The 27834-nt window shown below is 37.8% G+C and overlaps 1 protein-coding gene across 17 annotated transcripts in view; it reads left to right on the top strand.

Annotated features, from left to right (window-relative positions):
- The window catches only part of ANK2 (ankyrin 2), a 585830-nt gene that overhangs the window by 317782 nt on the left and 240214 nt on the right, over positions 1–27834 (top strand). For 13 of the 17 annotated variants that reach the window (XM_059887690.1, XM_024993494.2, XM_024993493.2 and 10 more), the window contains exon 1: positions 14471–14858. The exons of the other annotated variants lie outside the window; for them this stretch is intronic. In XM_059887690.1, the coding sequence (XP_059743673.1) occupies positions 14724–14858 (135 nt within the window). In that variant the 5' untranslated portion in view covers positions 14471–14723. Of the gene's footprint in view, positions 1–14470; positions 14859–27834 lie in introns of those variants that run through there. 17 annotated transcript variants of the gene reach the window in all.

Raw genomic sequence — 27834 nt, 5'->3', positions numbered from 1 at the left:
ACCAAGACACATAAAAATATTTCTGACATTTCCAGGAAGAAAGCAAGCAGGATAGAGCAGCCTCTTAAGAGTCATGATGTGGTTTACACTATATCAAGTTCTTCAATAGGTTATAGAAAGAAGGACAAAGCGATTAAAATTATTAAGTGCTCAAGTATGACTTGCATCTCCAACAATCAAAATAACTTCAAAGCAGATGTCTAAGGCCTAGATGTCTCTACGAGGAATATGTTGTAAGAGTGGAAGACAGATGAGGTAGGTCTCATAGAGCTGTGAGTATCAAATAGCTGATTAAGTTGAAGTCAGTTTATCAAACTGTGGATGTAGGTGGTTCTAAATTTTCTTGAAAGTTAGTTTTTTCACTGGACCGTAGAGAGAACCCAAGGACAAAAATACAAAACAAACTGGAAAAGGAAGATCACTGAGGCATTGTTGACTCTGGACACAAAAAGGTATATAGCACGTAAAGGTCTTCGGGTGCCCTTTCGGCTTTGCTGAGCAGCGAGGACCAGGGTCTGTATGTTGTCTCTGTAACACAGGGAGATCGATCGTGCTGTACCTTAGCGTGCGCTAATAATAAACTGAACTATTTTGGGTTCCAGAGCAAAGAGAAGCAAACTTTTAAGAAATGATTTTTAACATTTGATCCCCAAAGCAGCTAAAATCAAATGTTATTAAAATAGAAAGAACACATTACAGCAAAATTGACATTTTAAAATGTCAGTGGTTAATGAAAGCTACATTCGCACTTATCGATGTCATAAGTTTATTCTTAGTCAAATAAAACATTACCTATGTGTTTATTAAAATTTGACAAAAATCTGATTAGAATCTTGCAATATAATCCTATGAGTTATTAAAATATGAAGTTAGGAATAAATGTTATTGCCATAGGCATTTAGAAATTGTAAATTGTAATTTTAAGCTTCAGAATTATCATAAAAAAGAAGGCAAGACTTTGAATTTTTATGGTGCTCCTTTCTTCAGGACACATATTTACTGCAATTAGCATATATCAGAATCACTGGCAGCTAATAGTGGCAAATATCAGAGAGTTCCACTTGAGAACTTTAACTGATTATTTTTTGTGAACTAAAGTTGAAAATGCAAATCTTTTCTATGAGTACTTACTGTAGACGGATCACTATGGGGTGTTTTCGCACTTATGGATTTTCTGTGTTATCGGTTGTTGTCTGCAAATGTTAGTGTTTTTCACTGAAGGTTAGATATGTTAGAAATAAGGGTACATGTGAAGAATAAAAACTGGCGAGGGGAGATGGAAGTGGGTTTCATAGATTGGAGCCAATGTCAGAGGAGGTCCTGACTGTATAGAGGTGATGGCCATGAAGAGGATTAGATGTGACAGTAGAGGCAGGGATTTATTGATAATCTATCATCATCAATATAAAAGAGCCAATAATGAAAGAGTACAGAGCAGCATCCCAGGTGGAAAGAAGGGAATGAAAATAGGTTTCTACCACAAGTAACACATTAGAGACCCAGAGTGGCCAAACCACAGAGCGGTGTGTGTGTGTAAACATTCATTGCAAGAGTAATCTATTTGGGCCTCTAGAGAACAGTCATTGCATTTTTCTGGCATTAGCAGTGATTACTCTCCATAGGTTTTAGGCATGGATGAACTATCCATGATAAAAATCAATGGTTTTTCTCTTAATAAACCATATTCTGGTTTGTGGCTACTTTTGTGGTCATTTGTATTTTTGTTCTTTTCACTCCTGCTCATATGCAAATGATTACCAGTAGGTTCAGTGCCTAGACTGTTTCATGACAAAAATTAAACATCTGAAAAAACAATCATATGAGAACTGACAGAATAATAATATGAACAAAACCAAGGATAACTGGTAATTGAATAGTTTGCTGTGGATTGCAATTCTCAGAGATTTATTGAAGGATTTCTGTATGTACATCAGAAATATTACACATTTGCCTCTTTTTATATAAATGATATATTTGGAGTTGGCTCATACTGCTGAATACATATTAATGAGATGAATGAAATGTTTTTAAAAACCAATTTTATTTTAAATGTGTTAAGGAAGATTTTTATTTTTTTATATATTCAATAATCAATTACAAGTGGCTGCTGTATCAGAGGCATTATCAGAAGCACTGGAGACAAATAGAAAAATAAATATATAATGAACTCATACTCTTGTGAAGGAGACAGGCGTGTAAAAAGGTGATTACAGTTCAGTGTAGCCATCACTGTGATGGTTCTGTTTGCAGTAGGCCCTTAATCCTGTTGGCCAGGCAGGGCTTCCAAGAAAAGTCTTGCAAATATAGAGGGAGGGAGGGAGGGGATCCAGATGGAATACTAGTTGTTTATAAAAGTCTGGAAGAAATTACAAGAGAAAAGGCTGAGGTAAAGGGAGGAGGGGACCAGATCCTACAGGACTCTGCAGACCACATTAAAGATTCTCCCTTTTATCACGAAAATTGTGAGACGTGTCCTGAACAGGTTTAAGCTTTGGAAAGATCACTCTAGCTATGGTGTAGAGAATGGATTGGAATAGAGCAAGGCTAGAAGTAGGAAACTGTTTAGGAAGTGGTTATAGTAAAGCAGCCAGGAAGTGATAAATTCCTGACGTAACACAGTAGCAAGTGAAGTGAAGTCGCTCGGTCCTTGCGACCCCATGGACTGTAGCCTACCAGGCTCCTCTGTCCATGGGATTTTCCAGGCAAGAGTACTGGAGTGAATTGCCATTTCCTTCTCCAGGGGATCTTCCCAACCCAGGGATAGAACCCCGGTCTCCTGCATTGTAGACAGACACTTTACCGTCTGAGCCACACAGTGGCAAAGGGGTGTACAAAAGTAGCCTCTTCAGGCCTGGGTGTATGGGGAAGGGAACGTTAACTACATCAGCGGTTTCCAGCTGTAGCAACAAGGCGTGCAAGGGTGCTGCTCAGGGAGCTGGAGAAGACAGGGTCGGGAGTGGGTTTTCAGAGGAGAGAATTTTAATGACCTGGGAAAGCCCTGAGCATGTTTAAATGCTAACCTTTAAGATCTATTAGAAAGGAGAACCTTTTTTAAAAGATTTTAAAAATAACCTCTCTTAAAAATACTCAAGATTTCGAAACAGATCTGTTTTCATATCATATTTACGTTCCCTCTTTCCTTCCTTTCCTTCTTTCTTATCTTCTGCAGAGAAGATATCATTTGCTGAGCTCATACCATGATTTATAGGTTATAACTCTAAAGATTAAAGACATACTGCTGCTGCTGCTAAGTCGCTTCAGTCATGTCCGACTCTGTGCGACCCATAGACGGCAGCCCACCAGGCTCCTCCGTCCATGGTATTTTCCAGGCAAGAGTGCTGGAGTGGGGTGCGCTCTAGTACTAGCATAAGAGTCTGTTTACCGTCAATTCAGTTCAGTCACTCAGTCGTGTCCGACTCTTTTCGACCCCATGAATCCCAGCACACCAGGCCTCCCTGTCCATCACCAACTCCCTGAGTTCACCCAGACTCATGTCCATCGAGTCAGTGATGCCATCCAGCCATCATCCTCTGTCGTCCCCTTCTCCTCCTGCCCCCAATCCCTCCCAGCATCAGAGTCTTTTCCAGTGAGTCAACTCTTCACATGAGGTGGCCAAAGTACTGGAGTTTCAGCTTTAGCATCATTCCTTCCAAAGAAATCCTAGGGCTGATCCCCTTCAGAATGGACTGGTTGGATCTCCTTGCAGTCCAAGGGACTCTCAAGAGTCTTCTCCAACACCACAGTTAAAAGGCATCAATTCTTCGGTGCTCAGCCTTCTTCACAGTCCAACTCTCACATCCATACATGACCACAGGAAAAACCATACCCTTGACTAGACGGACCTTTGTTGGCAAAGTAATGTCTCTGCTTTTGAATATGCTATCTAGGTTGGTCATAACTTTCCTTCCAAGGAGTAAGCGTCTTTTAATTTCATGGCTGCAGTCACCATCTGCAGTGATTTTGGAGCCCACAAATATAAAGTCTGACACTGTTTCCCCATCTATTTCCCATTAAGTGATGGGACCAGATGCCATGATCTTCGTTTTCTGAATGTTGAACTTTAAGCCAACTTTTTCACTCTCCTCTTTCACTTTCATCAAGAGGCTTTTTAGTTCCTCTTCACTTTCTGCCATAAGGGTGGTGTCATCTTGCATATCTGAGGTTATTGATATTTCTCCCGGCAATCTTGATTCCAGCTTGTGTTTCTTCCAGTCCAGCGTTTCTCATGATGTACTCTGCATATAAGTTAAATAAGCAGGGTGACAATATACAGCCTTGACGTACTCCTTTTCCTATTTGGAACCAGTCTGTTGTTCCATGTCCAGTTCTAACTGTTGCTTCCTGACCTGCATACAAATTTCTCAAGAGGCAGATCAGGTGATCTGGTATTCCCATCTCTTTCAGAATTTTCCACAGTTTATTATGATCCACACAGTCAAAGGCTTTGGCATAATCAATAAAGCAGAAATAGATATTTTTCTGGAACTCTCTTGATTTTTCCATGATCCAGCAGATGTTGGCAATTTGATCTCTGGTTCCTCTGCCTTTTCTCAAACCAGCTTGAACATCAGGAAGTTCATGGTTCACATATTGCTGAAGCCTCTCTTGGAGAATTTTGAGCATTACTTTACTAGCTTGTGAGATGAGTGCAATTGTGCGGTAGTTTGAGCATTTGTTGGCATTGCCTTTCTTTGGGATTGGAATGAAAACGGACCTTTTCCAGTCCTGTGGCCACTGCTGACTTTTCCAAATTTGCTGGCATATTGAGTGCAGCACTTTCACAGCATCATCTTTCAGGATTTGGAATAGCTCAACTGGAATTCCATCACCTCCACTAGCTTTGTTCGTAGTGATGCTTCCTAAGGCCCACTTGACTTCACATTCCAGGATGTCTGGCTCTAGGTCAGTGATCGTAGCTCATTATTATACAGGTAAGAATAAATATCAGCATGGCAGCTAGCAGCACTCTGTCCAATATTCATTCTTTATCAACATGTGGCCAATAGCATTGTAGCTCAGAGGACATAAGACCAGACTGACACTATGAAGACTTGAGTTTTCAGTATTAATTTTATGATATTTTAATTTTCATGATTTTTGATTGGCTATAAAATTATTCTGCCTTCAAAAGATACAGGACATTATTAAAACTTAAAAAAAAACTTTTTACTTTTCAGGGAGACTGACATTTAATCAGGATATTTATTTATTTAAAAAATTTACTGGAGTATAGTTGACTTACAGTTTTGTGGTACTTTCTGCTGTACAGCAAAGTGAATCAGTTACACATAGACATGTATTCACTGTTTTTAGGTTCTTTTCCCCTATAGGTCACTATAGAGTGCTGGTAGAGCTCTCTATGCTCTGCAGCAGGTTTTTATTAGTTGTCTATTTTATATGTAGTGGTGTGTATATGTGCTTCCGTGGTGGCTCGGACAGTAAAGGATTTGCCTGCAGTGAGGGGAGACCTGTGATCGATCCCTGGATTGGGAAGATCCCCCTGCAGGAGGAAATGACAACCCACTGTGGTATTTTTACCTGGAGAATCCCATGGACAGAGGAGCCTGGCAGGCTACAGTCCATAGGGTCGCAAAGAGTTGAACACGACTGAGCAACGTGCACATTCACATGTGTACATATCAATCCCAATCTCCCAATTTATTCCTGCCCCCATTGGTTGCCATAAGATTGTTTTCTATGTCTGACCAGAATATTCTAGTATAAATAATATATGAAAATAAAGTTGTTTGTACTTTAAGGTGCATAGAATACATTTGTTCTAGAGAGAGCTTAAAATAGATTCTCAATTAATTATCATTTGGACAATGAAATCAGATGCTTTCTGGTGCTCTAATTTATCACAGCCTTGGAATAAATTCAATTTAGTCTGTCATCTTATAGTTGTAGTTCATTGAATTCTTGATTAAATGCACACTTAACAAGTACTTTTAAAAGAAAACTGCCGCTAAGTCACTTCAGTCGTGTCCGACTCTGTGCGACCCCATAGACGGCAGCCCACTAGGCTCCCCCGTCCCTGGGATTCTCCAGGCAAGAACACTGGAGTGGGTTGCCATTTCCTTCTCCAATGCATGAAAGTGAAAAGTGAAAGTGAAGTCACTCAGTGGTGTCTGACTCTTCACGACCCCATGGACTGCAGCCCACCAGGCTCCTCCATCCATGGGATTTTCCAGGCAAGAGTACTGGAGTGGGGTGCCTAGTGATACCATATTTTACAGTCAAACTTGGATGAAACTAGTTGTTTCATTGTTTTAATATATTATAAGAATATTGGGTACCATACTCATAATAATTCAGTTTTATTTGTAATTTTGATAAATACTCATATCTGCTCCAGTTTGGTTAGATACTTAGTTTGAAGTTGAATTTGTTCTTAATTGATCAATACTTGGCTATAGCCTGACAGTCTGTTTCAAATGGTGTGTGTGTGTGTGTATACATTTGCCCTTATTTTGTTTGGAAAATATTATTTTAAAATATTTGAGACCAACAAATTAAAATATCTGAGTATGTGATTGCATTGATCTGGACTCTGTTTTACAGCTGAAGAATTCTTGCAGTAATGACAAATCGATTAAAACATTTAAACCATCATATTGGATGGCATAACCCCCAAAGTTTATGAAAAGTTGCTATTTCTCTGGACCCTCCAAGGTGAATGTACAACCTGAGACTATAAATGCATGTAGCTTAATGCCTGTGAACCATCAAAGGAAAACATTGTCCAGATTCTGAGTGAAGTGAGAATTGAGAAGTATGGAAAGGATAAGTAAATTTTTATTTTTTTGTCTCAGTTATGGATAATTAATTTGAGCTTCCTGGTGGGATTTCCTATATGCTTAATAGTAGAACATTATTTGAAGAGATTGAATATAAATTCTTACTAGTAGAGCTCTCCTGTTTACCTTGTCCTAAGGTTCAAGTCCTGTGTCTAATCACTGTGGTGTTCAGAGACCTCTTTGATAGGTAGGTCTGGAGAACCGTGGCAAACAATGGACAGAACAGAGCTGGTCAGCTTTCTCCGCAGCCTTGGAGAATGTTGTTCCTTTGAACACTAGACTGTCCCCATTAACTGATCCACAGTTGTGCTCCACACCATTCATTGATTTTTACATCACCTTAACAGAGTCCTTTTCAGATTCCCTTTGTCAGCTGTCTTTCTCGTTTACAGGTGGAAATTTACAAGAAGTGTTAGTAAACTAAAACCAGATTGTAGTAGAGCCCTCTACCTGCTTTTTCATTTTTGTCACTTGGCCCTCTCTGTAAACAATGCTTGTTGGGAACCCCTGCTTTAGTTGTTACCCTCTTTCTGAGTATTATGTTCGCACATAGTTTTCTTCAGAAAAAGTAGGAGTGCACAATGGCTAAATTGTTTTATTCATGTTGTGTTTCAAAATCCAGTTTAATATGACAGGCCATAGAGCTGGTCAAATGGCCCTTTAGACCGCGTTTGCACACCCTACACTTCTTGCCTCATGGTCTCTTGAGTGTCAGTCAAAGACATTTATTGAATGCCTGCTTTGTGGTGGGCATTGTGTGGAGTAGCCTTTGGAAAACTTCTCAAGTTGTTAGCACTGTTTATTAAAGAATGTCCTCCTTTATGCACTAGACGTGAAGAGCCAGCAGTCTGGAATGAAAATAATCACTGGCAGGAATGTAAAATTAAATTGGTTAATTGATGTTTGTGGGCATATGAATAGCTTGGCAATATTCATCTTGATTAATTTATGTACAGCATAAACAGTAAAATGCCTTTGCACTGACCTCAGTTAGGAAAGTTACGCCACATGTTACTACAGGGAATCTAGTGTAGATCTATAAATTATGCAACGGTTTTTCTGATCGATCAATTATATAACAGTTCTGACTGGTGAAAATCATTATATATTTAACTTCTAGTCAAAGAAATGACATTGAATGTATCCAGACAAGGGAGAAAATAACATGCTGCCTTGGTTGTTGCACAGTGTTCCAGTTTTATTTCCACAGGTCAGTGGTTCCAAAGTTAGAAGAACCTGTCCTTGGTTCCGTGTGGTTGGGCATGGAGAATTTTGCACACAATTGGAGTAGCAAAATACTACTTTAAACAGATAAATACATTTGACCATAACAATTAGTCTTGAATTGGGGGAAAAAGGCAGAAAGACAGAGATGGTTTGTAATCTAAGCAGATTTCTAAATTCAGCAGAAAATAAATCTTGCATATTAAGTAGCCTTCAAAATACAATCAAAGTGTTAACTAAATATCATGTTAGAACAGTACACTTTGTACATGATAGTTCAGATTAAGAGAGATTCTACCTTCAGTTTTTCATCTGTGTAATAGATATTCCCGAAAAACCCTTACTACTTGGAAGAGAGGGAAAAAATTAATTTCCACGATTCTGAGTGAAATTTTCTTTCTGATTTGCCACTTTTAAGAATTTTGGCAAAATATTTTTCTTTCAGTATTTTGAATATGATAGCACTTGCCCTTTAAGAACAAATGAATCAAAATATTTGAGGGAAAATGAAACCCCTCCTAGCATTTGCAGTTGATTTTCAAAAACATGTCCTACAGAGTCCTATAAAGCTATCCTACCATGCCCATTTTGGTGAATGAGACCATTCCAAGTGAAAGTTCTATTGCAAATTGTGAAATATAGAATACTGGCAGGGTGCAGTTTCCAAAATGTTTGAAAGTTTTCAGTGGGGCTCATATTCAGAAGGGGTGCGGCAAAAGGAAAAGAGTCTACATCCTAGATCCCAACAAAGAGTTGGCCATATCTCACAGTATATGGAGAAGGAAATGGCAAAACCCACTCCAGTGTTCTTGCCTGGAGAATCCCAGGGCAGGGGGAGCCTGGTGGGCTGCCGTCTATGGGGTCGCACAGAGTCGGACACGACTGAAGCGACTTGGCAGCAACTTAGCACACTATGATCCTTTCTTCTGTGTTAGTCTCCCAGGGAAATGCTGTGCGTCATAGTCAGCTCCTAGCCAGGGCCCGTGATGCAAGACGCTGAGTAGTTCTTATTCTTTTTGTTTGTTTTTAACGCTAATGAACTGAATAGATGTCATCTTCACTCATCACCCTGTATTAGATGTATGTTCAAATGTTAACTTGTTTCATAGAAGTAAAGGGCTTCAGAGCTGGAAGGAATCTAGCAATCATTCAGCCTAACCGCCTTATTTTAGAAAAGAGAAAATGAAAGCCCTGATTTGATATTGGTTACACACATCTGCACAGGTATATTAGTGGTAAAACCAAAATCTAGGATTAGTTACTGCTAGCTATGAGGTCTTTTCATGCCTCTGTAGCTGTGATCTAACTCTATAGGTTAACTTGTAGAAGCTTGACAGGTATTTCTTCTCCAAGGTGTTAGTTTTCTGCTGATTCTGTAATCATTGCTTCTTAGGAGGTGAAATGTAAAACTACAGGGGGTGGTTTTCAGATTTGCCACCATAGGGACTGCAGGAGCTACTTTCAGAAGATTAGAGCTGAGAAGATGGCCTTTGTTCTCAGTCCTGAATCACTTCTCTCTTGATGGATTTGAAACACAGCAATATAGGTGAAATAATAACAGAAAAAGTACCTGAGAATTTATGAAGATATTGCAAATATGTCACATCGCAGGTATCTTTAATTTCACTTTCTACATCATACACCAAGTTCAAGTATTCTGCTCCTAGTGTGGCCAAACATGCAAATATTTGCTTTCTGAGTAATTTGCCCTAATGACTTTGGAACATTTTTGAGAAACAGTGGTGACATTGTTCTCCCCTAGCAGAAAACATACTCCTTGTTGTATCCACAGAGATCCTAGCACTCTGTGGGCATACTGTCAGGACATGGGTGCTGCACTGCTGCTGCTGCTGCTAAGTCGCTTCAGTCGTGTCCGACTCTGTGCGACCCCATAGACGGCAGCCCACCAGGCTCCTCCATCCCTGGGATTCTCCAGGCAAGAACACTGGAGTGGGTTTCCATTTCCTTCTCCAATGCATGAAAGTGAAAAGGGAAAGTGAAGTCGCTCAGTCGTGTCCAACTCTTAGCGACCCCATGGACTGCAGCCCACCAGGCTCCTCCGTCCATGGGATTCCCCAGGCAGGAGTACTGGAGTGGGATGCCGTTGCTGCACAGTATGTACTAACTTGCCTTCTAGATGACACCATGTTAGGTGTACACATTGTCATACCACCCAAGACTTCGTAACAGACTTGTCTGGCAGTCACTCTTACTTAAGCACTAGGTGTGAAACTGGAAATGTCGTAACTTCTGAAGTGATGCCTTTTTCTGTGGGCCCTTCCCATCGTTTCGTTTTGATCAGACTGACAGCATCAGACCACTGGCAAAGTTTGGAATGTGAAAGCTGTTTGTTGGAAGTTCTGTTTTAGTAGCTATTATGTCTTCCAAGTCAATACTTTGATCTAAAAGCCAGAAAATAGAAAGTGTCAGCAGTTACAGGAGCACCAGTCTTGTGTACTTTTCCTTTGCCCATTTTTTTCAGCCACTGAACTTTGGCAATGGGATTTTGGTACCACTATGGGACATATTTTGGGCTGCTCAAATGATAGCAGCGTGGATATTATAGTCAACAAACATGACATTTCTCTTCTGGGAAAAGAATGAGAAGATGTCCCTGGAATAAAAATGTAAGAAAAGGGTTGAAGATTGATTTCTAGTCATTTAGAAAAAGTATCTTCTAAGAGTTGGTAACAGCTTCTTTGTTGGATTTTTTTTTTCTTTTGTAACAAAACACTACAAATTCTTTTCTAGGAAGATTTACCCAAACAATGTTAATATTTTTTTCAAAGACTAAAAAGGGTGTTTATTGCAGATCTGGAAATAAAATTAAAGATTTGTCATGTTTAAAATGTTCATAATGATTAAATCTGTCCCTGTTAATGTAGGAAAGAACAAGTTTAGGTCAGTGTAGTCCAGTTAAATATTGAAGTTACAAATTGTGCTCCTATCTGCGGCTACCTTTTATTCATTTACTTAACAAACATTTAATACTCTTGTGTGGGTTTTACCCCTGAGAAGGTCAGTGAGCGAGATGAATATTATGTAAAAAGACAAGAGCCAATGGTAGTCTCAACTTTATTAAAGATAGAACAAATAGAAAAAGAGACTAACATAGATGTAATTAAGACTTCCAGAAGGAAGTGAATTTTAAGAGTTTTGCAAAAGACAATAAACTTGTATTGGCAGAGGAATGGCAAGACATGCTTGGCTGAAAGAGAAACAAAATCTAAGGCTCCATGGTGGTAGAATAGGTAATGTATTAACATGGCAGAAGCATGCCAGGAAAGACTTCATGCTGGAAGTCCAATACTTTTCAGCACTGGAAAAGTATTTTATCAAGCACCTAAGAACATCTTTTCCAATCTGGAGTAGTTAAGTTTTTCTTTTTTTTCAACATGGTTTAGTACTGATTTTCAGATCTCAGCTCAATGAAGGCTCAAGGAGGCTAGAGAGAATTTTTAGGATTTGCTTCCAGTTATTAAGTTGCATAATTCTATATAAAAAATTGAATATTAAATGTCTTGTTTAAAGAAAGTCAACTAATTGATTCTAAAGGTGGGGATAAATGGCTGGTGAAACCTTGATTTATATTTTGAATAAAATACTTCATATATATCCAGGAAGAAACAGCCATTGTAAGAGTTTGTAATGCATTGTAAGGCTTTTAAGTACCTTCTAGAAAAGAGAGGGAAATTTCAAACATATCCTTTTGATAGAATTGGTAACCGCATTGTTAAACATCATAGCTTACCTTATTCCTACAGAACATGGTTCAAGTACATGGAACATTTGATGAAAAACTACCATACTATGCAAATAGTTTATTTAAGAATAATTCGGGCAACATGGAAGGCTGTTGCTTGATATATCTCAGTTACCAATCCAATCGTGTAACTGATACTGAAACTCCATCTTTTTTAATACCTTCATCCAAACCTTTAACATTTAAAGTGTTTACCTTATGTTCCTCTTTAACATGAATGAAGAAATGTCCACCCCTCCATCCTAATATTGTTGGTTCAGTCAATTAAAGAAAAAAGTGTATATATATATATATACACACACACACACACACACACACACACACACACATATATACTGTGCTGTGTTTAGTCACTCAGTCATGTCCGCTCGTTGTGACCCCAGGGACCATAGTCTGCCAGGGCTCCTCTGTTCATGGGGATTCTCCAGGCAAGAATACTAGAGTGGGTTGCCATGCCGTCCTCCAGGGGATTTTCCCAGCCCAGGTATCAAAAGCAGGGTCTCCTGCATTGCACGTGGATTCTTTACCAGCTGAGCTACCAGGGAAGCCCATATATATGTATACTTAAAGCTGATTTGATCCCTGGGTTGGGAAGATCCCTTGGAGGAGGAAATGGCAACCCACTCCAGTATTTTTGCCTGGAGACTCCCATGGACAGAGGAGCCTAGTGGGCTACAGCCCATGGGGTTGCAAATAGGCCGATACAACTGAGCATGCATGCGACACAAGCAAATAGCTGATTCACATTGTTGTACAGCAGAAACTAAGACAGCATTGTAAAGCAATTATCTTCCAATTTAAAAAAAAAGAAAGAAATCAAATGTTAAAACAAAACAAAAATAAAAACCAGTATTGGTAAAAGAAAAGCAGCATGAGGCTCTTACAAAAGTCAGCAATCCAAAAGTGTCATTCTCAGGTTGAAGTTCATAGAGTTTTGGACAGCAATATACAGTGATAGACTATTTCAGGACTGACATTTTTAATGGAAAAAAATGACAAAGCATGTTTAGTTTTTTTTTTAAATGACAAATTGAAAGGTGAGCTCTATTTATCAAGTGTAATGTGTTTAATTCATAAGTATCTTCTACTTCCTGTTTTCCACAAATGATTATTTTCAATTCAGTTGAAAACATTTAAGCATTTACTGTTTAATATGTAACATATGGATGGATGATACAAAAATCAAAACTCCCTACAAGTGAATAGTTTAAAAACCTATTTGGAAGAGAAAATATGCATACACAAAACAAATAACAATTGAGGAAAGACAGAACTACTAAAATAACTAAATATGTAAATTTTAGAGGAAATTCTATGGGGGGAATAAAGTTCAACCCATAATACGTGTTAGTCACTCAGTCGTATCCGACTCTTTGCGACCCCATGGACTGTAGCTTGCCAGGCTCCTCTGTCCATGGGACTCTCCAGCAAGAATACTGGAGTGGGATTGCCATTTCCTTCTCCATCAACCCATAATGCTATGCTATGCTATGCTAAGTCACTTCAGTCGTGTCCAACTCTTTGCGACCCCATAGACGGCTGCCCACCAGGCTCCCCCGTCCCTGGGTTTGTCCAGGCAAGAACACTGGAGTGGGTTGCCATTTCCTTCTCCAATGCATGAAAGTGAAAAGTGAAAGTGAAGTCGCTCAGTCATGTTCGACTCCCAGCAACCCCATGGACTGCAGCCTACCAGGCTCCTCCGTCCATGGGACCCTCCAGGCAAGAGTACTGGAGTGGGGTGCCATTGCCTTCTCCGATAATAGTCTATAACAATGTCTTGATTTTTTTTAATCATAACTGGCTTTAAAACCTATGGTGTATTTGCTGTGTTCATCTCAGTAGAGAACAATTTCTTTCAAAATCTGTAATATGGTTTCAAAGACAGTATGTATTGTGTTGAAAACCATTCTTGAATATCTATTATAAAGCTGAGTGAAACATTTTCAAAATAGTACAAATAAAAACAAATTATGTAAAAAGTGTTATTTACTCAGTCTGACTCTGCGACCCTGTGGACTGTAGCCGGCCATGCTCCTCTGTCCATGGAATTCTCCAGGCAAGAATACAAGAGTGGGTTGCCATTCCCTACTACAGGGGATCTTCCCGACCCAGGGATCCAGCCCTGGTCTCCTGCATTGCAGGCAGATTCTTTACTTTCTGAACCGCCAGGGAAACCCAAAATGAATTATAAATGAAGCAAAATGTTTGTTCTTCCTGAAATGCTGGTAGATAATGAAAAACTGTGGATAACTTATAAAATTTCAAACATCCATATTGGTGTAAAATGAGCCATTTTGATCGATGTTTTTCCGGTGGACTTTAAATGCTGCAAGCATGGTTAATTGTCTTCTGTAAATGATTATGAAAAAAAATCTGTTTAAGCCAAGAGGCTGCTTCTTGGTTTATGCAATTACAAAAGTAATTTTTACCTGTTATGTTGGTGAAGTGAGGTTAGCAGCTTTGGTGTTCTGTGTGAGTGGAAAGACTGAGGGGGAAAAATCAAAGGCATTCATTGAGTAATGCAGGAATTCTATGTAGAGACATTTTACACAGCAGGAACTTAAGTCCATGTGTAAAGCAGGCTGCTCGCATGGTGAAAAATAAAACAACACCGCCCCCTCCCCTGCCCCGCCTTGGCCTCGCCCCCCCTCACTCCATTGACATGCATAGCTGGCCTGGTAGGTGTAAAAATAGACTGGCAGCGCCTGAATTGGAAATGGTCACTGAAGGCAGCTTGCAGTTGCTGGGGTTTTGAGTTCTCTGACACCAGCAAGCCAGCCAGCAGATGGGGAGAACTGGTGAGGGGCGTGTAGGGGAGTTGAGCAGAGGAGCCAAGGATTGCCTGGATGAGTCGTCCACGTTAGTGTCCCCCTGGGAGCCCTGGACAGAGCATAGAGTGCAAGGACGGGCCTACTGACAGCAGGAAGACTGGAACTGAGATGGGGAATGCAGCTCTCTGCCCGGCTTGCCATGCGGATAAGAGCGTAAGAGCACAGGGACACTTGCAGGAATTGGACAGAACCCCAGACTACTATGGCTGTAACGGCGAGGACACCAAAGAACTTGGGCCGCGGGTAAGTTCTAAGCTACAGACCTGAGGAGAGGAGGATGGTGGCATAAGAATCAACATTGGACCTCATTGGTTAAACCTCTGAACTTCCTGGAAGGAAGCTGACAGAATAAAACCAATGTGATCAAACCAGCTGACTGCCTCTGGTTCTGTGGCCTGCTGCTGTTTCCTCTTCGTGATCCACAAGGTTCATGTTTGACTTTAGCGATGAACTGACATTTGGGAGTATACAAGGATGCCATCTCTTTAATTTAAAATTTACAAAACTGAATATATATTTTATTATGGAGTGACTTGCAGCAGTATTGCACAGATTCACTTACATTCAACCGGTTAATATATTTTGCCTGTTTATATATTGATAGTTGATTTTTCATTAGGATCACAGATTATTTTTGAAAAGCACATGCTAACTTCAAATCTCAGTTTCAGCCTGTAAAGGCATTTTTTCTTCTAATATTTAATTGACGTCAGTGAAAAGCCCTTTAAATATTGTTTTGATTATGATAATAATATTTTGTTCAGAGTCCTAGAGAAGTTGAGCCATCACTTATTTAAGTTGACTTACATGCTTTAATAATTCAGTCGTGGTAGGTTCCCTAAACTGGTAACAAAGGCTTATTGTGAGTTTTTTTGGTGGGGGAGAGGGCCAGAAATCTTTCTGAAATATTTTGATTTTCATTTTTGCTGGAGGATAAAGTGTATCTTTGATCTGTCAGATGCAGGAATTTGACCTGCATTGCAAGGCATTTATTTCAGAGTGAAACCATGAAACTAAGATAAGGAGGATTTCCGAATCAGAGAAGCATACTTTGTATTAATACTTTGAAGTGTGTGCCTGATGTTTCCAGGAGTGAGGACTTTAAGGGAGACTCCCTGTTCTCTTTGGCTTTTACTCTGACCTGGATAATTTCATAATAGTGTAGCATTGAAATTCTGTCAGCCCACAGTGAAACGGAAAGAGAAACTAAGAATTTATCAATAAAAATAACGTGCAGGGCCAGCGTTTGCAGCTCGCAGTGAAAAGGAAGTCTGTCAGGACTGTAGTGCAAAGGAAGATGGTGCTTCTGGAATTAGAAAGACGCCACCCCAGGCAAGAGATGAAGCAAAAAGGTGGGGAGGGAGGTGCTCCCCTGCGGAGGGAAGGTGCCTGCCTTTAAAATTGCCTTAAAAATAGCTTGGGTTTGTGACCCGGCGCTGTCGCAGGTTATGGTTTAAGGTTTAAATTTCCCACATCCACCAGGAGTGTCATTCAGAATTTCTGAGTAGCCACTTGGAGTTTATTATTGCCTGAAGGGGCTAGAAAGGGTGAACTTTTGGGTAACTGTTCAGTAGCCTCTACAAGCTTGCTTAGTTGCATTATGTATTTATATTTTCTAAGCAGTGACTACCTTGTTCAAAAAATAGCTTCTAGGGATTTTTTTCCATTAATTTATCATTTAGGCCATTCTTTAAAATATTAACTAATACTTCCTTCAAGTTACACAACTCTATTCCGTGTTTTCACCTCTTAAAAACCAATAAGGAAAATGTAAAGCATGAAAGTAAATTAAAAGTACTTTAAAAGTCCAATATAAAAGCCCATTTTTAAAATGTAGAGAAGAGACAGTATTCTGATGCACTGATAGTTTCTTTTAGGTAAAGAAGAGCAAATGTTAGAGTTAATGAGTTAAGAAGAACAAGAAGAGTTAGTGTGATTTTGAGATTCAAGGGCTAAAATAAAGTCATTTAAAACTTCTGAGTTCAGAAAATGATTTTAAAAAGCTTTTTAAGAAGAAATAATCAATAGCAACCTCATTCCCTTGTTAAAAATCCTCATATCTCTTTTAATATACATATTAGCCCTAAAAAATTTTGAGTTGATTTTTAAAAAAATAATTACAATCTAATTTCAGTGAATTAAATAATATACTTGTAGTCTGCTGATAGTTAAATAAAGTCTTATGTCAAAGATTTTACAGGCAGGAGCATATAATGATTGCTGTGATATGGAAAAAATGGCAGAAGTGAAATGCACCTGGTGTCTACCTTATGCAGTGATATTTTGCTCAGGATGTTATCACTTTAATCATGGGCAAAAAAGATTAATTCTTAATACCAATAATAGCAAGCAAAATATGTGGTTGTCTCTAGCTTAAGTTCCCCAAATTTAAGTAATCTACCATCTTTCTTTACTTTTAAATGGGTACTATAAGACTGAAGTCACTCACTCCTTAGACCATCTAGATAACTACATATCTTAATTAGTTTCTTATTGTATCATTCAGGCTTATCACAATTGATGATTCAGTTAGGAGATTCAAGTCTTATTATCTTATATTTTTATAATTTTTTTTAAAGGGGAAAAACAGAAACAGAGGTCCTTAGCACTTCTTTTTCTTCTGAAAATTAACTTATACAAGTTTTATAGAGTTTGTTGTGTTTGGGGACCAAAAATTTCAAATAAATAAATTTCCCAACTTTATTCATAATCAGAACTAAACTCATGGGGAAAATATAAATTTAAGATTCTAAAATTGCTGGGCTTTATGTAAATTAATACTTCATTCTTTTCCTTAAGTTTTTATTTAGAATTTTGAATATTCTGACATTTGTTTGTACGGGTAAGTATAGTAATGAGGAATAACTATGTTACTAGGAATTGTGTTGGAAGTAAGCAAGCAAAAAGAATTTCTTCTTGTGTGTGTATATTTGAAATTTCACTTATAGACTTATTCATTAAAAAAAAATTTTTAACTGGAAGAAAATTGCTTTACAGTGTTGTGTTGTTCATTTTTTATAAGATAAAAAAATCAGATAATTTCCAAGTTTGTTACATAGTTAAGCCCAGAAGTTATACCAAAAAAGTAGAAAATGAAGCTAAATATTGTGGCGATATAATAATTTCCTAAGCTTTAAATCAACTTTAAAAGATGATAGCAAAACAGATGAACAGTTCATACACCACAGCATTTAAAAATTCTACAGCTGGATAAAAATAGGTTATTTTATGACATGTACAAATTAATACTTAAATTGCAGAGCCAAATTCAACAAACCCCTCTGTAAAGGGCCAAAGAGTGGATTTTATAGGCGTTGTGGGCATGTGGTCTCTGTTGCAGCTTCTCAACTGTGTTAGGTTGTAGAGAAAAAGCAGTCGTAGACAGGAGACAAATAGCTGGCTGTATTAAAACAATTACTAAATTTTAAAATAAAATTTTCGATTGCTGGTTTTTTCAGCCACTAAAATATTAATTTTAGTTGCTTTTTGTATTTTGTAATACTATCCTTTAAAAAATAATAAAATATCATTCTATTTGTAAACAAAGAATATAGTGATATTCAGTCTCAGAAGAATGCTTTGAGACTGGTAGACATTCCTGGGTATGCTGTAAACTTTTTCTAAATATTTGGAATGCAATCTGGAAATACATTTCAAGCTAGTTACAGTGCCTCTCTTCGTTTTGCTAGTGCAGTGAGGACTCTGGTAGCAAGGAGGTATTTGCAATGCATGGAGAAAAAGAGTAGGCAAACCTTCTGGGCAGACTTCTACCCCCAACTATACTGGACTTCAACCCCTCTATTGTGAGTATTCCCAAGCCTACCCCTCCCTTAATGCAAGCTTTAAGGGCGCCAGAGAACTCTACCCTCAGAGACCTTATTCCAAATCCACCGAGAAAAAAATGTCTGGAGAGGTAAGACTCCTGAGCATATGTTAGGGTTTTCCTCTGAAATGTGGTTGTCTCTTAAATTAGTCCTTAAAGGACTCCACAATCTGCTATTATCACAGTCAGCTTGACAGTTCCAGAAAGAGGAAGCATGTGGGGCAGGAGAGAGTCAAGAACAAAATTCAAATTCTTATTCAGAGTAAGTTCTAGTAATAGTTCTAAATGTTTCTGTTGATCACAGAAGGGAAAACGGCATCATTTCTCAGATACCTTTTCCTTTACGCAGATGACTAGTATGTTTATTCTAGGTTCACTTATTAAAGAAGAAGTTCTAAGAGATGCCTTACAGAATTTGTCCTGGGTCCTTAGGGGAGCTCTATCAGGGACATAAGTTTGCAAAGCCATGCAGGGGCTGAGCCGGCTTCCAGAGAGACAGCTTCCCATGGTTTGGTAAAGTGCAGTCTAGAGCAGCATCAGAAATGTATCTTTATTTCTTGTTCTTGGCTTGTGTTTTTTGTCATGGCATCACTTATAGATTTGCATTTTGGTCTGTGTGTTCTGTATATTTTTCTTGCATTAAGATCATGTACTTTTCATTGTAGTTTCTTTACTATTAATTTATCTTGTCCCAAGAGCAAAACCATAAATGTGATGCGTCATTGCAAATGTTACTTAGATTATCTGTCCTGATTTTTGAATTATGATATCCTTGTTTTATCAGGTTGTCCAGAGATTTTTATTTTCTTGTTTCATTTATTTATTTCCCCAGTTGTACCAAAGAATTTTATCTTCTTTATTTCAGGCTTTTTGTCACTGTATAAATTTTCTGTGACTTTAGTCCGTGATCAATGAACTCTGGTGTTATTGTGAAAACAATTCAGTACTTTTCTTCTGTGCTGAATCAAAAGGTAGTAAGTCAGTCATAAACTATTTATTGAGCTAGGTATTGATCTGAATGCTGGCAATATGTTGATGAGACAGAGTAAGGGGAGACAGACTTTAACCATGCTTAGGGAGGTTGGGGGAGCATGCTGCCCAGAGGTAGGAGTGTGTTGGGTTAATTTAAGGGGCAGAAAGACAGGCTGGCTGCAGCATTGTGAACAGAGGGGCTGGCAACAAGGTCTGAGAGGCGGACACAAGCCTACCTTGGCAGACGTTTAGCTTTCTTTCTAATTGTAGTGGGTCTTGGTAAAGGACTTTGGATTTCATTCAAAGTACAGTGGGAAATCTCTGAAAGGTTTTAGGGAAATAGTAGAACCTCTTTTATGCTTCAAAAGATCTCTCTGTCCCTGCCTCCCACTCTTGCTCCCTCCCTATGTCTCTGTCTCTGCCTCTCTCTTTTGTCTGTCTTTGCTTGGTGGAGAATGGGTTGTACATTCTATCAAGGGAGAAAGAAGCGGGGGCCGATTTAAGCTGCCCAGAAACCCCTGAGGTGAGCAATGTTGTCATTTAGTAGCTAAGTCATGCCCAACTCTTTTGCAAGCCCATAGACTGTAGCCTGCCAGGCGAATGATGATATAGGATTAAATTAGGGTGTTATCAGTGGTAATGCGAAGTGATCAATTTCTCAGAGTATTTTTTGTTTTTATCAAAGGTTGTATTGGCTTATAAAAGAAAGACAAGGAGTTATTGGTTTAAGCAACTGGGTACCAGATGGTGCTGTTTACTAAGATGGAGTGGCATGTGTAAGAATGTGAATGAATGTGGTGTGTAGGTGAGAGAAAGAGATAATTCCTTATCCACGAAGTACACAGAATGTCAGGAGAGTTAAACTTTTCAAGTTTGAGTTCTAAGAAGACAGAAATAAGAGACTTCGATATTGTGAGCATTATCTTCTGAAGTCTTTTTATAACTGCTATGAGAAAGGTTCTTCATATAGTTTTGCTATTAACCCTAAAAAGATCTGCAAGTATAATGAAAATCTTTCTGGTAAAGCATTTTTAAAAGTATAAAATGATACAGAGCATGGTTATGTAATTTTTGGATGATTTATTAAAGGTAAATATTGAAAGAAGAAAGATATAGCTTCTGTCCTCTAGGAATTTTCCATCTAGTTTTAGAAGCAGGACTTATTCACATGAAATCAGTGAACTCTTAAATCAGTGAACCCTCAGTAGGAGAGTCGGTGGCAGTGTGGGTGGTGAAATGAGTACCTAAAAGATGCCAAGGAAGGAGCGGAGCAGCACAGACCACAGTGTCTGGGGGATGGCCAGAGACAGGGTTGAGATTCAGCCAGTGTGGAGCAGAACAGCTGCACCAGCTGTTTACAGTTTGAAACGTTTCCATGCAGACTAACTAAATAGCTGCTTCTGTGAGCTCACCAAGCTGTTCCTTCTATAATGCCTACCTGGAGCCCACCCCCAGCTTACTTCCAACCCTAACATGAGCAAACAAAGGATCAATGTGTGGACCAGCCAGGGGCCTTCAGGACCACTGTCCTCCAGTGCTATAGCCAGCATCCATTGTGATTGTTTGATGTGTGGACTGTACCAGTTGTTAAATATTCTGAATATCCAGTCTGTTAATGGATACATTGTAGCCTGTAGTAGATCTTTTTATTTTTAAATGTTTTTACTGCAGTATAGTTGGTATATAATATTATGTAAGTTTCAGCTGTACAGCGTAGTGATTCACAATTTTTAAAGGTTGTACTCCACTTATAAGTGTTATAAGATATTGGCTGTATTCCCTAAACTATACAATATATCCTTGCAGCTTATTATTTTATATATAGTTTGTACCTTCTAAACCCCTAGCCCTAACTTGCCTCCCCACGCCCCGCAACTGGTGTTGACCAGTTTGTTCTCTACATCTGTGAGTCTGTTTCTTTTTTGTTATATTCACTAGTTTGTTTTATTTTTTAGATTCCACATGTAAGTGATATCATACATTACCTGTCTTTCTCCTTTCACTTAGCATATTACCATTTAAGTCCATCCATGTTATTGCAAATGGCAAGTTTTCATTCTTTTTTATGACTGGGTAGTACTCCATTGTACACATTGTATAGATATGCTAGCCTGCAGTAGATCTTGGAAGCAGAGTACAATCTTGGTTCCTGTTGGGAAGAAGGCACATTTCCTAAGCATTTTTTGAACATCTATTAAGTGCCAGGCACTGGGCCTACTAAGGTGAATAAGACTTGCAAGCTTGACTTGAAGGAGTGTGATCCAAGGATGGGCAAAGCAGGAGTCCCCAGTACTGTGTCACAGTGTGGTGAGAAGGCACGGGGTGTGTGGAATGCCTTAGAATGGCAACTGAGTCTCGGAGGGTTATGGAAAAGTCAAACATTGAAGCGTTATGAGCAGATCACAAACTCCGTCTTGGAGTCAGTTGTATATTAGAATGATAGAGAAGCAGTGTATGAGTGTCTCTGGAGGTAACACCTCATTTTTATTGGACATATGTGGAATTTGTGAAATGTGGTTAGTATTTATGACATCAGGCTATCAAGAGCTTCATAAGCCAAGCTTCAGAATTTGGCCTCTGTTCTACTGAAAGACCCCTGACAAAGGTTTTTTTAGGAGAACTGGTTGGATTGTGGTTTGCATTATCAGAAGCTTCACTCTGTTTTCAGTGCCTAACAAGCACCGAGCACCTAACAGATGCTCAATAAATGTTTTTGGAAAATATGAATTAATTAATAGCTAAGAAGTCACCCAAGGTGGCAAATCTGGTTGTGGGCATTTTGTAGTTACAGGTGACAAGCCCCTAGATGAAACCAGAGGCTGTGAAGATTGAAAAAGTGATAAAGATACAAAAAGCATTTCTAAAAATATTTAAAGAACATGGAAAAACTAAGAATTGAAACTAAGAAGTTTTAATTATAACCTTCTGCTCAAAAAAAAATGTATTCTACTTCAAGTGCACACACATTACTGCTGTGAAATATTAATTGTATAAAGAATATTTACTATAATAATTTCTTGAACTATTATGCATTCTCCATATAAAATTATACAAAAATGGAATAGATGCCTTCAGTGAAAGATTACACTGTGATAAGAGGAATCATTTTCATAACATAAAAAATCAATATATAATACTATTTCTGTTATATTTTTCTTACAGTGTTGTTCATCCAAACCAAATTTGAATGATGTGATAATTTTTAAATCTTCTCTCTGCTATATTTAATAAGATTGGTTCTACGGGATATACAGTGGCCTTTCTAAGGTCACATGTATGGTGGAGCTGAGAAGACTCTGTTGAGAGAGAGCTGTCTTTTCAACTGTGTTTTGTTTTCTTCCCACACAGGCATCTGCTGTTTCTTACCCACTTTCAGTTGCTGTTTTGGACTGAATGCCCTTTTAATGGGTGAAACTTAAAATTTATTTGCTGTAAGAAATAGCTACTGGCTTTCTGGTTTCTTCATTTTCATTTAAAGATTTCTCTTAGAAATTTGGGGCATATAATATTACGTTTTTATTGCCAAAATTTTAAGGCATTAAAATTATATTTTATTTAATAAAATATATAATATTTTATAATATAGTATAAAATAAATTATAATACATTAAATGTTAAATATATTATAATATACAATATATTATAAAATATATAATTTATATTATATTAAAATGCAATATATTTATAAAATACGTATAATTTACAATTATATTTATAAAATATAATATATTAAAATTATATATTAAAATATTATATATATTATAATATTTATAATATATAAAATTATATATTTTATATTATAAAATAAAATAATAAATTTTAAGTTGGACTTTTCAAACCTTACATTCGTGTCATATTTATTTGAGCTTATGTGTTTATAGTAAAACTTCCCTTAATATTTGCTTATATGAGGTAAAATGTTACAGTGATTGCCAGAATCATAATCATTTCAATGGTATCTTTGAGCTAATGAATTCTGTCTAAAAGCTATGTGAAAGCCAGGTGTCGAATAGAGATTGTGAGCTGAAACAGTGTTTTTGATTAATTATAAATGTTGCTGACATATTGTTTATTTTAAAATTTGAATTTTTCTACTCTTTACCTACCTCAGTTATCAATGAGTTTCAAAGGGGGCTTTGAAATATAATCTTATGTTTTACCTGATACCATAGCAATTTCTATATCTAGTATACTGCTGCTGCTGCTGCTGCTAAGTCGCTTCAGTCGTGTCCGACTCTGTGCGACCCCTCTATTAAATAAACATATCATGTAGTTAAAATTAAGTCTCTAAGACTAATCATTTGTCTAGTGAAGAATTCTTACTTTATCATGGGAGGGATCACGTCAGGCAGAAATAATGCCTTAACACTAGAGTTGAAGTCTCTTTAGATTTGCTACTTTAGAATCATATCTTTCTAGACTGTCAGCCTTCTGAGGGAAATAAGTTAGAAAGCAGGTGTCAATACTGAGACAACTAGTAAAACAGAAGTAAATAGGAAGATTTGTGGTTCTTTTTCTTTTGGAAAACCACTGGTTGTCACATATAATTTTTTCTTTAGATTTACAAAAGAAGAAGCTCATTTTTCAAAAGTGAAACTCAACAGTTCTGTTCGTAAGGTGTATGTTTCACAAAATTGTCCATGTACCTGTAGTATATAATCATTTCTTTAGAAATGGCTTGTCATTCAGCTTCTTATGCACTCTTACCTCATACATTCTGACTGCCTAAGTGACTGCAGATGGATAAAGTGTATTTGGGTTGTGTAATAAATACATAGAATGAAAGGTCTAGTTAATCCCTTGTGTCATCACCTCTCAAAGTGTGTTCCTTGGACTGCTCTCATCAGAAGAATCACCTGCAGTGTTTGAAACTGATGTAGATTGCTGAGCTCCACTCCAGACCTTCAGAATTAGAATCTCTGAGGTGGGAGCCAAGAATATTTATTTAACAGGATTAAGCATGATCTCTAAGTAACCCGTTAAGTGCATTAATGTATGATAACCACTGCTTTATGTTCTAAGTGGTTGACTTCACCGAAGAGATGGGGCTGAATATGTCACAACTGCACATAAGGGCATAAGAGTATAAAAACCCTTCACATTAAATTAAGTTTCCTCTATTTCAGGTTAATTCAACAATTGCCAAATTCCATTTCCGGACAAAGACACCAGGACCACGTAGGACTTGGGAACTGAGGCTACTCTGCCAGTGAATGGGGCTTCCTGTAGTCTATGCGTTATCTTAAAAGTAAAGGTGTCTGCATTGTATTGCAATGAAACTTTAAACCACAACTCTTAAATTTAAACTCTACTTCCAAAAAGTAATCATTGCTATATACCTATATAGAGTCCTTTCATCGCTTAAGTTTATAAACTTCCATCAGAAACCTAGACTTCCATCAGAAATCTAGACACTGAGGTACCGTAAGATGTTGTTATGAAAATGTGCCCCCAATTTTTTGTAAAAGTCAAAGTTTCATTCCATGTTGAGCTAGAACAGTAAGATTGTTCTGAATGATTTGATCCTTCCTTGGAGTTGAAGTCTAGTATAATTTCCTGGTTCAATTCCACACTTGTGGCTAAAATGTCATGTTGCATATGAGGGATGATTGACAGTTCTTCTGGCCTTATTAAAATTTCTTAGTAAAATAAATTAATGTGAGGTGTTCAATATTCACTCTGTTTATTTTTAGTTTTAAAAAGTACATGTGCATTTCTGAAAGACCTGTAAAATTAAGTATTAAATCAGTTTTTTTCCAAGAAAGTAAATAGTGAACTCCATTGTCTACATACTCTTTTCTTTCTTTCTTTTGTGATATAGTTCAGTTCAGTTCAGTTTAGTTCAGTCGCTCAGTCGTGTCCGACTCTTTGTGACCCCATGAATTGCAGCACGCCAGGCCTCCCTGTCCATCACCAACTCCCGGAGTTCACTCAGACTCACGTCCATCGAGTCAGTGATGCCATCCAGCCATCTCATCCTCTGTCGTCCCCTTCTCCTCCTGCCCCCAATCCCTCCCAGCATCAGAGTCTTTTCCAATGAGTCAACTCTTCGCACGAGGTGGCCAAAGTACTGGAGTTTCAGCTTTAGCATAGTATTAATATATAAATACAGATTAAAGAGTCTCTTTTCTTTGGTGTTGGTTTGTATGAACTCACTAGTGAATTCTTTGAAGAATTAAACAGTAATCCAGATGGACAGGTCAACTTCCATTTCCATTTAAAGTGTGACCCATGCAGTTCTAGCCATGTGTCAGACCCTAGCCATGAGATCGCTAGCCAAGTTATTGATCCTGGGGTGCCTTCTGGTCTATTGCTAACTGCTTGATTTGGCACTGGGACTAGATCTATTTTTCTTATAATAAACAGTTGACTTAGATGTGGAAAACAGCAGGAGAATAACAAATAAATTAAAAGGTGTAGAAATGTCACTGCATCTATCATTTATTGAGCTCCTATTGTTTGCTGGGTTATGTAATGCTGGTCTACATACCATTTATAGATACAACTTTGATTTACTCCTAATGATAGCTCTGTTAATCAAATATTAATTATTGAGTGTCTGCTATCCCAATGTACTCTTCTTAGGGATTTTACTTGTATTTCCTAAATTAGTCCATATAGTCCTATACATTTTATGAACAAGTAAACTGAGGCTTATTTGAGTTCAGTACTTTGCTCAAGGTCATATAACTCATAGTAAGTGGTAGAACTAGATGGAAAAGGTAGTTCTTCACATTTCTTCTTCTTTTGTTCTCTTGTGATTTGATGGTTATCTTTAGTGTTATGTTGGATTCCTTTTTCTTTTCTGTGTGTGTATCTATAACAGATTTTTGGTTTGTGGCTGCCATGAGGTTTTCTTTATAACATGGAGAATCCCAGGGACGGAGGAGCCTGGTGGGCTGCTGTCTGTGGGGTCGCATGGAGTCGGACACAACTGAAGCGACTTAGCAGCAGCAGCATCATATATGTATTTGTGATTAATTTCTTAATTTTAAATGCATTAAAAACCCTACATTTGTACTGTCCTTGAAAAGATAGTTCTAAGCTCATTGTATTGGACTTTTTGAAGAAAGCAAATTGTATAAAGGAAACATTAAAGAAAATTAATAGTGGGTTCAATGATTTTCAACAGTTGAAAAAATTGCCCACTTGGGAAATTTCAAGTAAGATCATTACTTATACTCCATACCCAAACAAATTTCAGATAATTAAAAGTTAAATGGAAACAAAAATAATTTTTTAAAGCTAGAAGAGAATGAAAGGAAGTATTTCATTGATTTTAGGGTTGTAAGACATAAAAGCAATGGAATAAAAATCTAGAAGTAGAAGTTAATACTTTTAAATTTAAAATTTCCATTAAAGAGAAAATAGAAAACTTGGAAAATTTTGCAACAAATATGGCAAAATATTATCTTGCCCGTATGAAGTTTTTAAAAATAATAAAAAAAAAAGACATTTGAAACTCTAAAAGGACGAAAATATGGGCAAGTCAAAGAAGACAAAAATTGCAATAGGCATTAAATGTATGACTGAGTTTTTAAACTCTTCAAAAGTAAAAAAGATAAAACAAGACCATAATGATAGATGTATTAATTGAGCAAAGCAGATTTGAGCATGTGACTGAGTTGAGAAAGGCTCTTCCACAAACAGTTATGGTGACATCTGCTTCAGCCTCTCTGAAGGATAGTTTAGCAGTATTTAATATGTATCAACAATCTGCACCCATTGACAGCACTGTTCCATATTTAGGGATTTAAACAGTGGACATAGTCAAGGCCAGGACAAAGACTTAGGTATGTAACTTTTTGTCACAGCAAGCGTTCTTTCTCCATGTGGGATCTTAGTTCCCTGATCAGGGACCAAACCTGTGCCCCCTGCCTTGAGAGCACAGAGTCTTCACCACTGGGCTGCCCGGGGAGTCCCTATTGTAGCGTTCTTAACTGCAGTGAAAACAAAGGCACTATTCTGCAAATAACTAGGGAAAGCTAAAAAAAAGTTGTAATCCAACTACAAACTACTATATGAGATTTTGAATTTCCCTTACAACTTTTGAATGGTGTGAAAGTGAAAGTGAAGTTGCTCAGTCATGTCCGACTCTTTGTGACACCATGGACTGTGGCCTATCAGGCTCCTCCCTCCATGGGATTCTCCAGGCAAGAGTACTGGAGTGGGTTGCCATTTCCTTCTCCAGGGGATCTTCCCAACCCAGGGATCAAACCCAGGTCTTCCGCACTCCAGGCAGACGCTTTAACCTCTGAGCCACCAGGGAGTGGTGTAGGCATTATCAATTTGGTGATGTTAGTTTTTATTTTTACTTATTTATTTAAATTCATTGGGTTTACTTTAATTTACAGGCTTTTGAAAATAGACCATCCACTCAACCGATTTGCTTGAACAGCTCGTGTACATCAAGTAATGTTAGTT

Source organism: Bos taurus, chromosome 6, assembly GCF_002263795.3.
Source record: "Bos taurus isolate L1 Dominette 01449 registration number 42190680 breed Hereford chromosome 6, ARS-UCD2.0, whole genome shotgun sequence".
Lineage (NCBI taxonomy): Eukaryota > Metazoa > Chordata > Mammalia > Artiodactyla > Bovidae > Bos > Bos taurus.
This window is presented reverse-complemented; position numbering and strand designations above follow the sequence as displayed.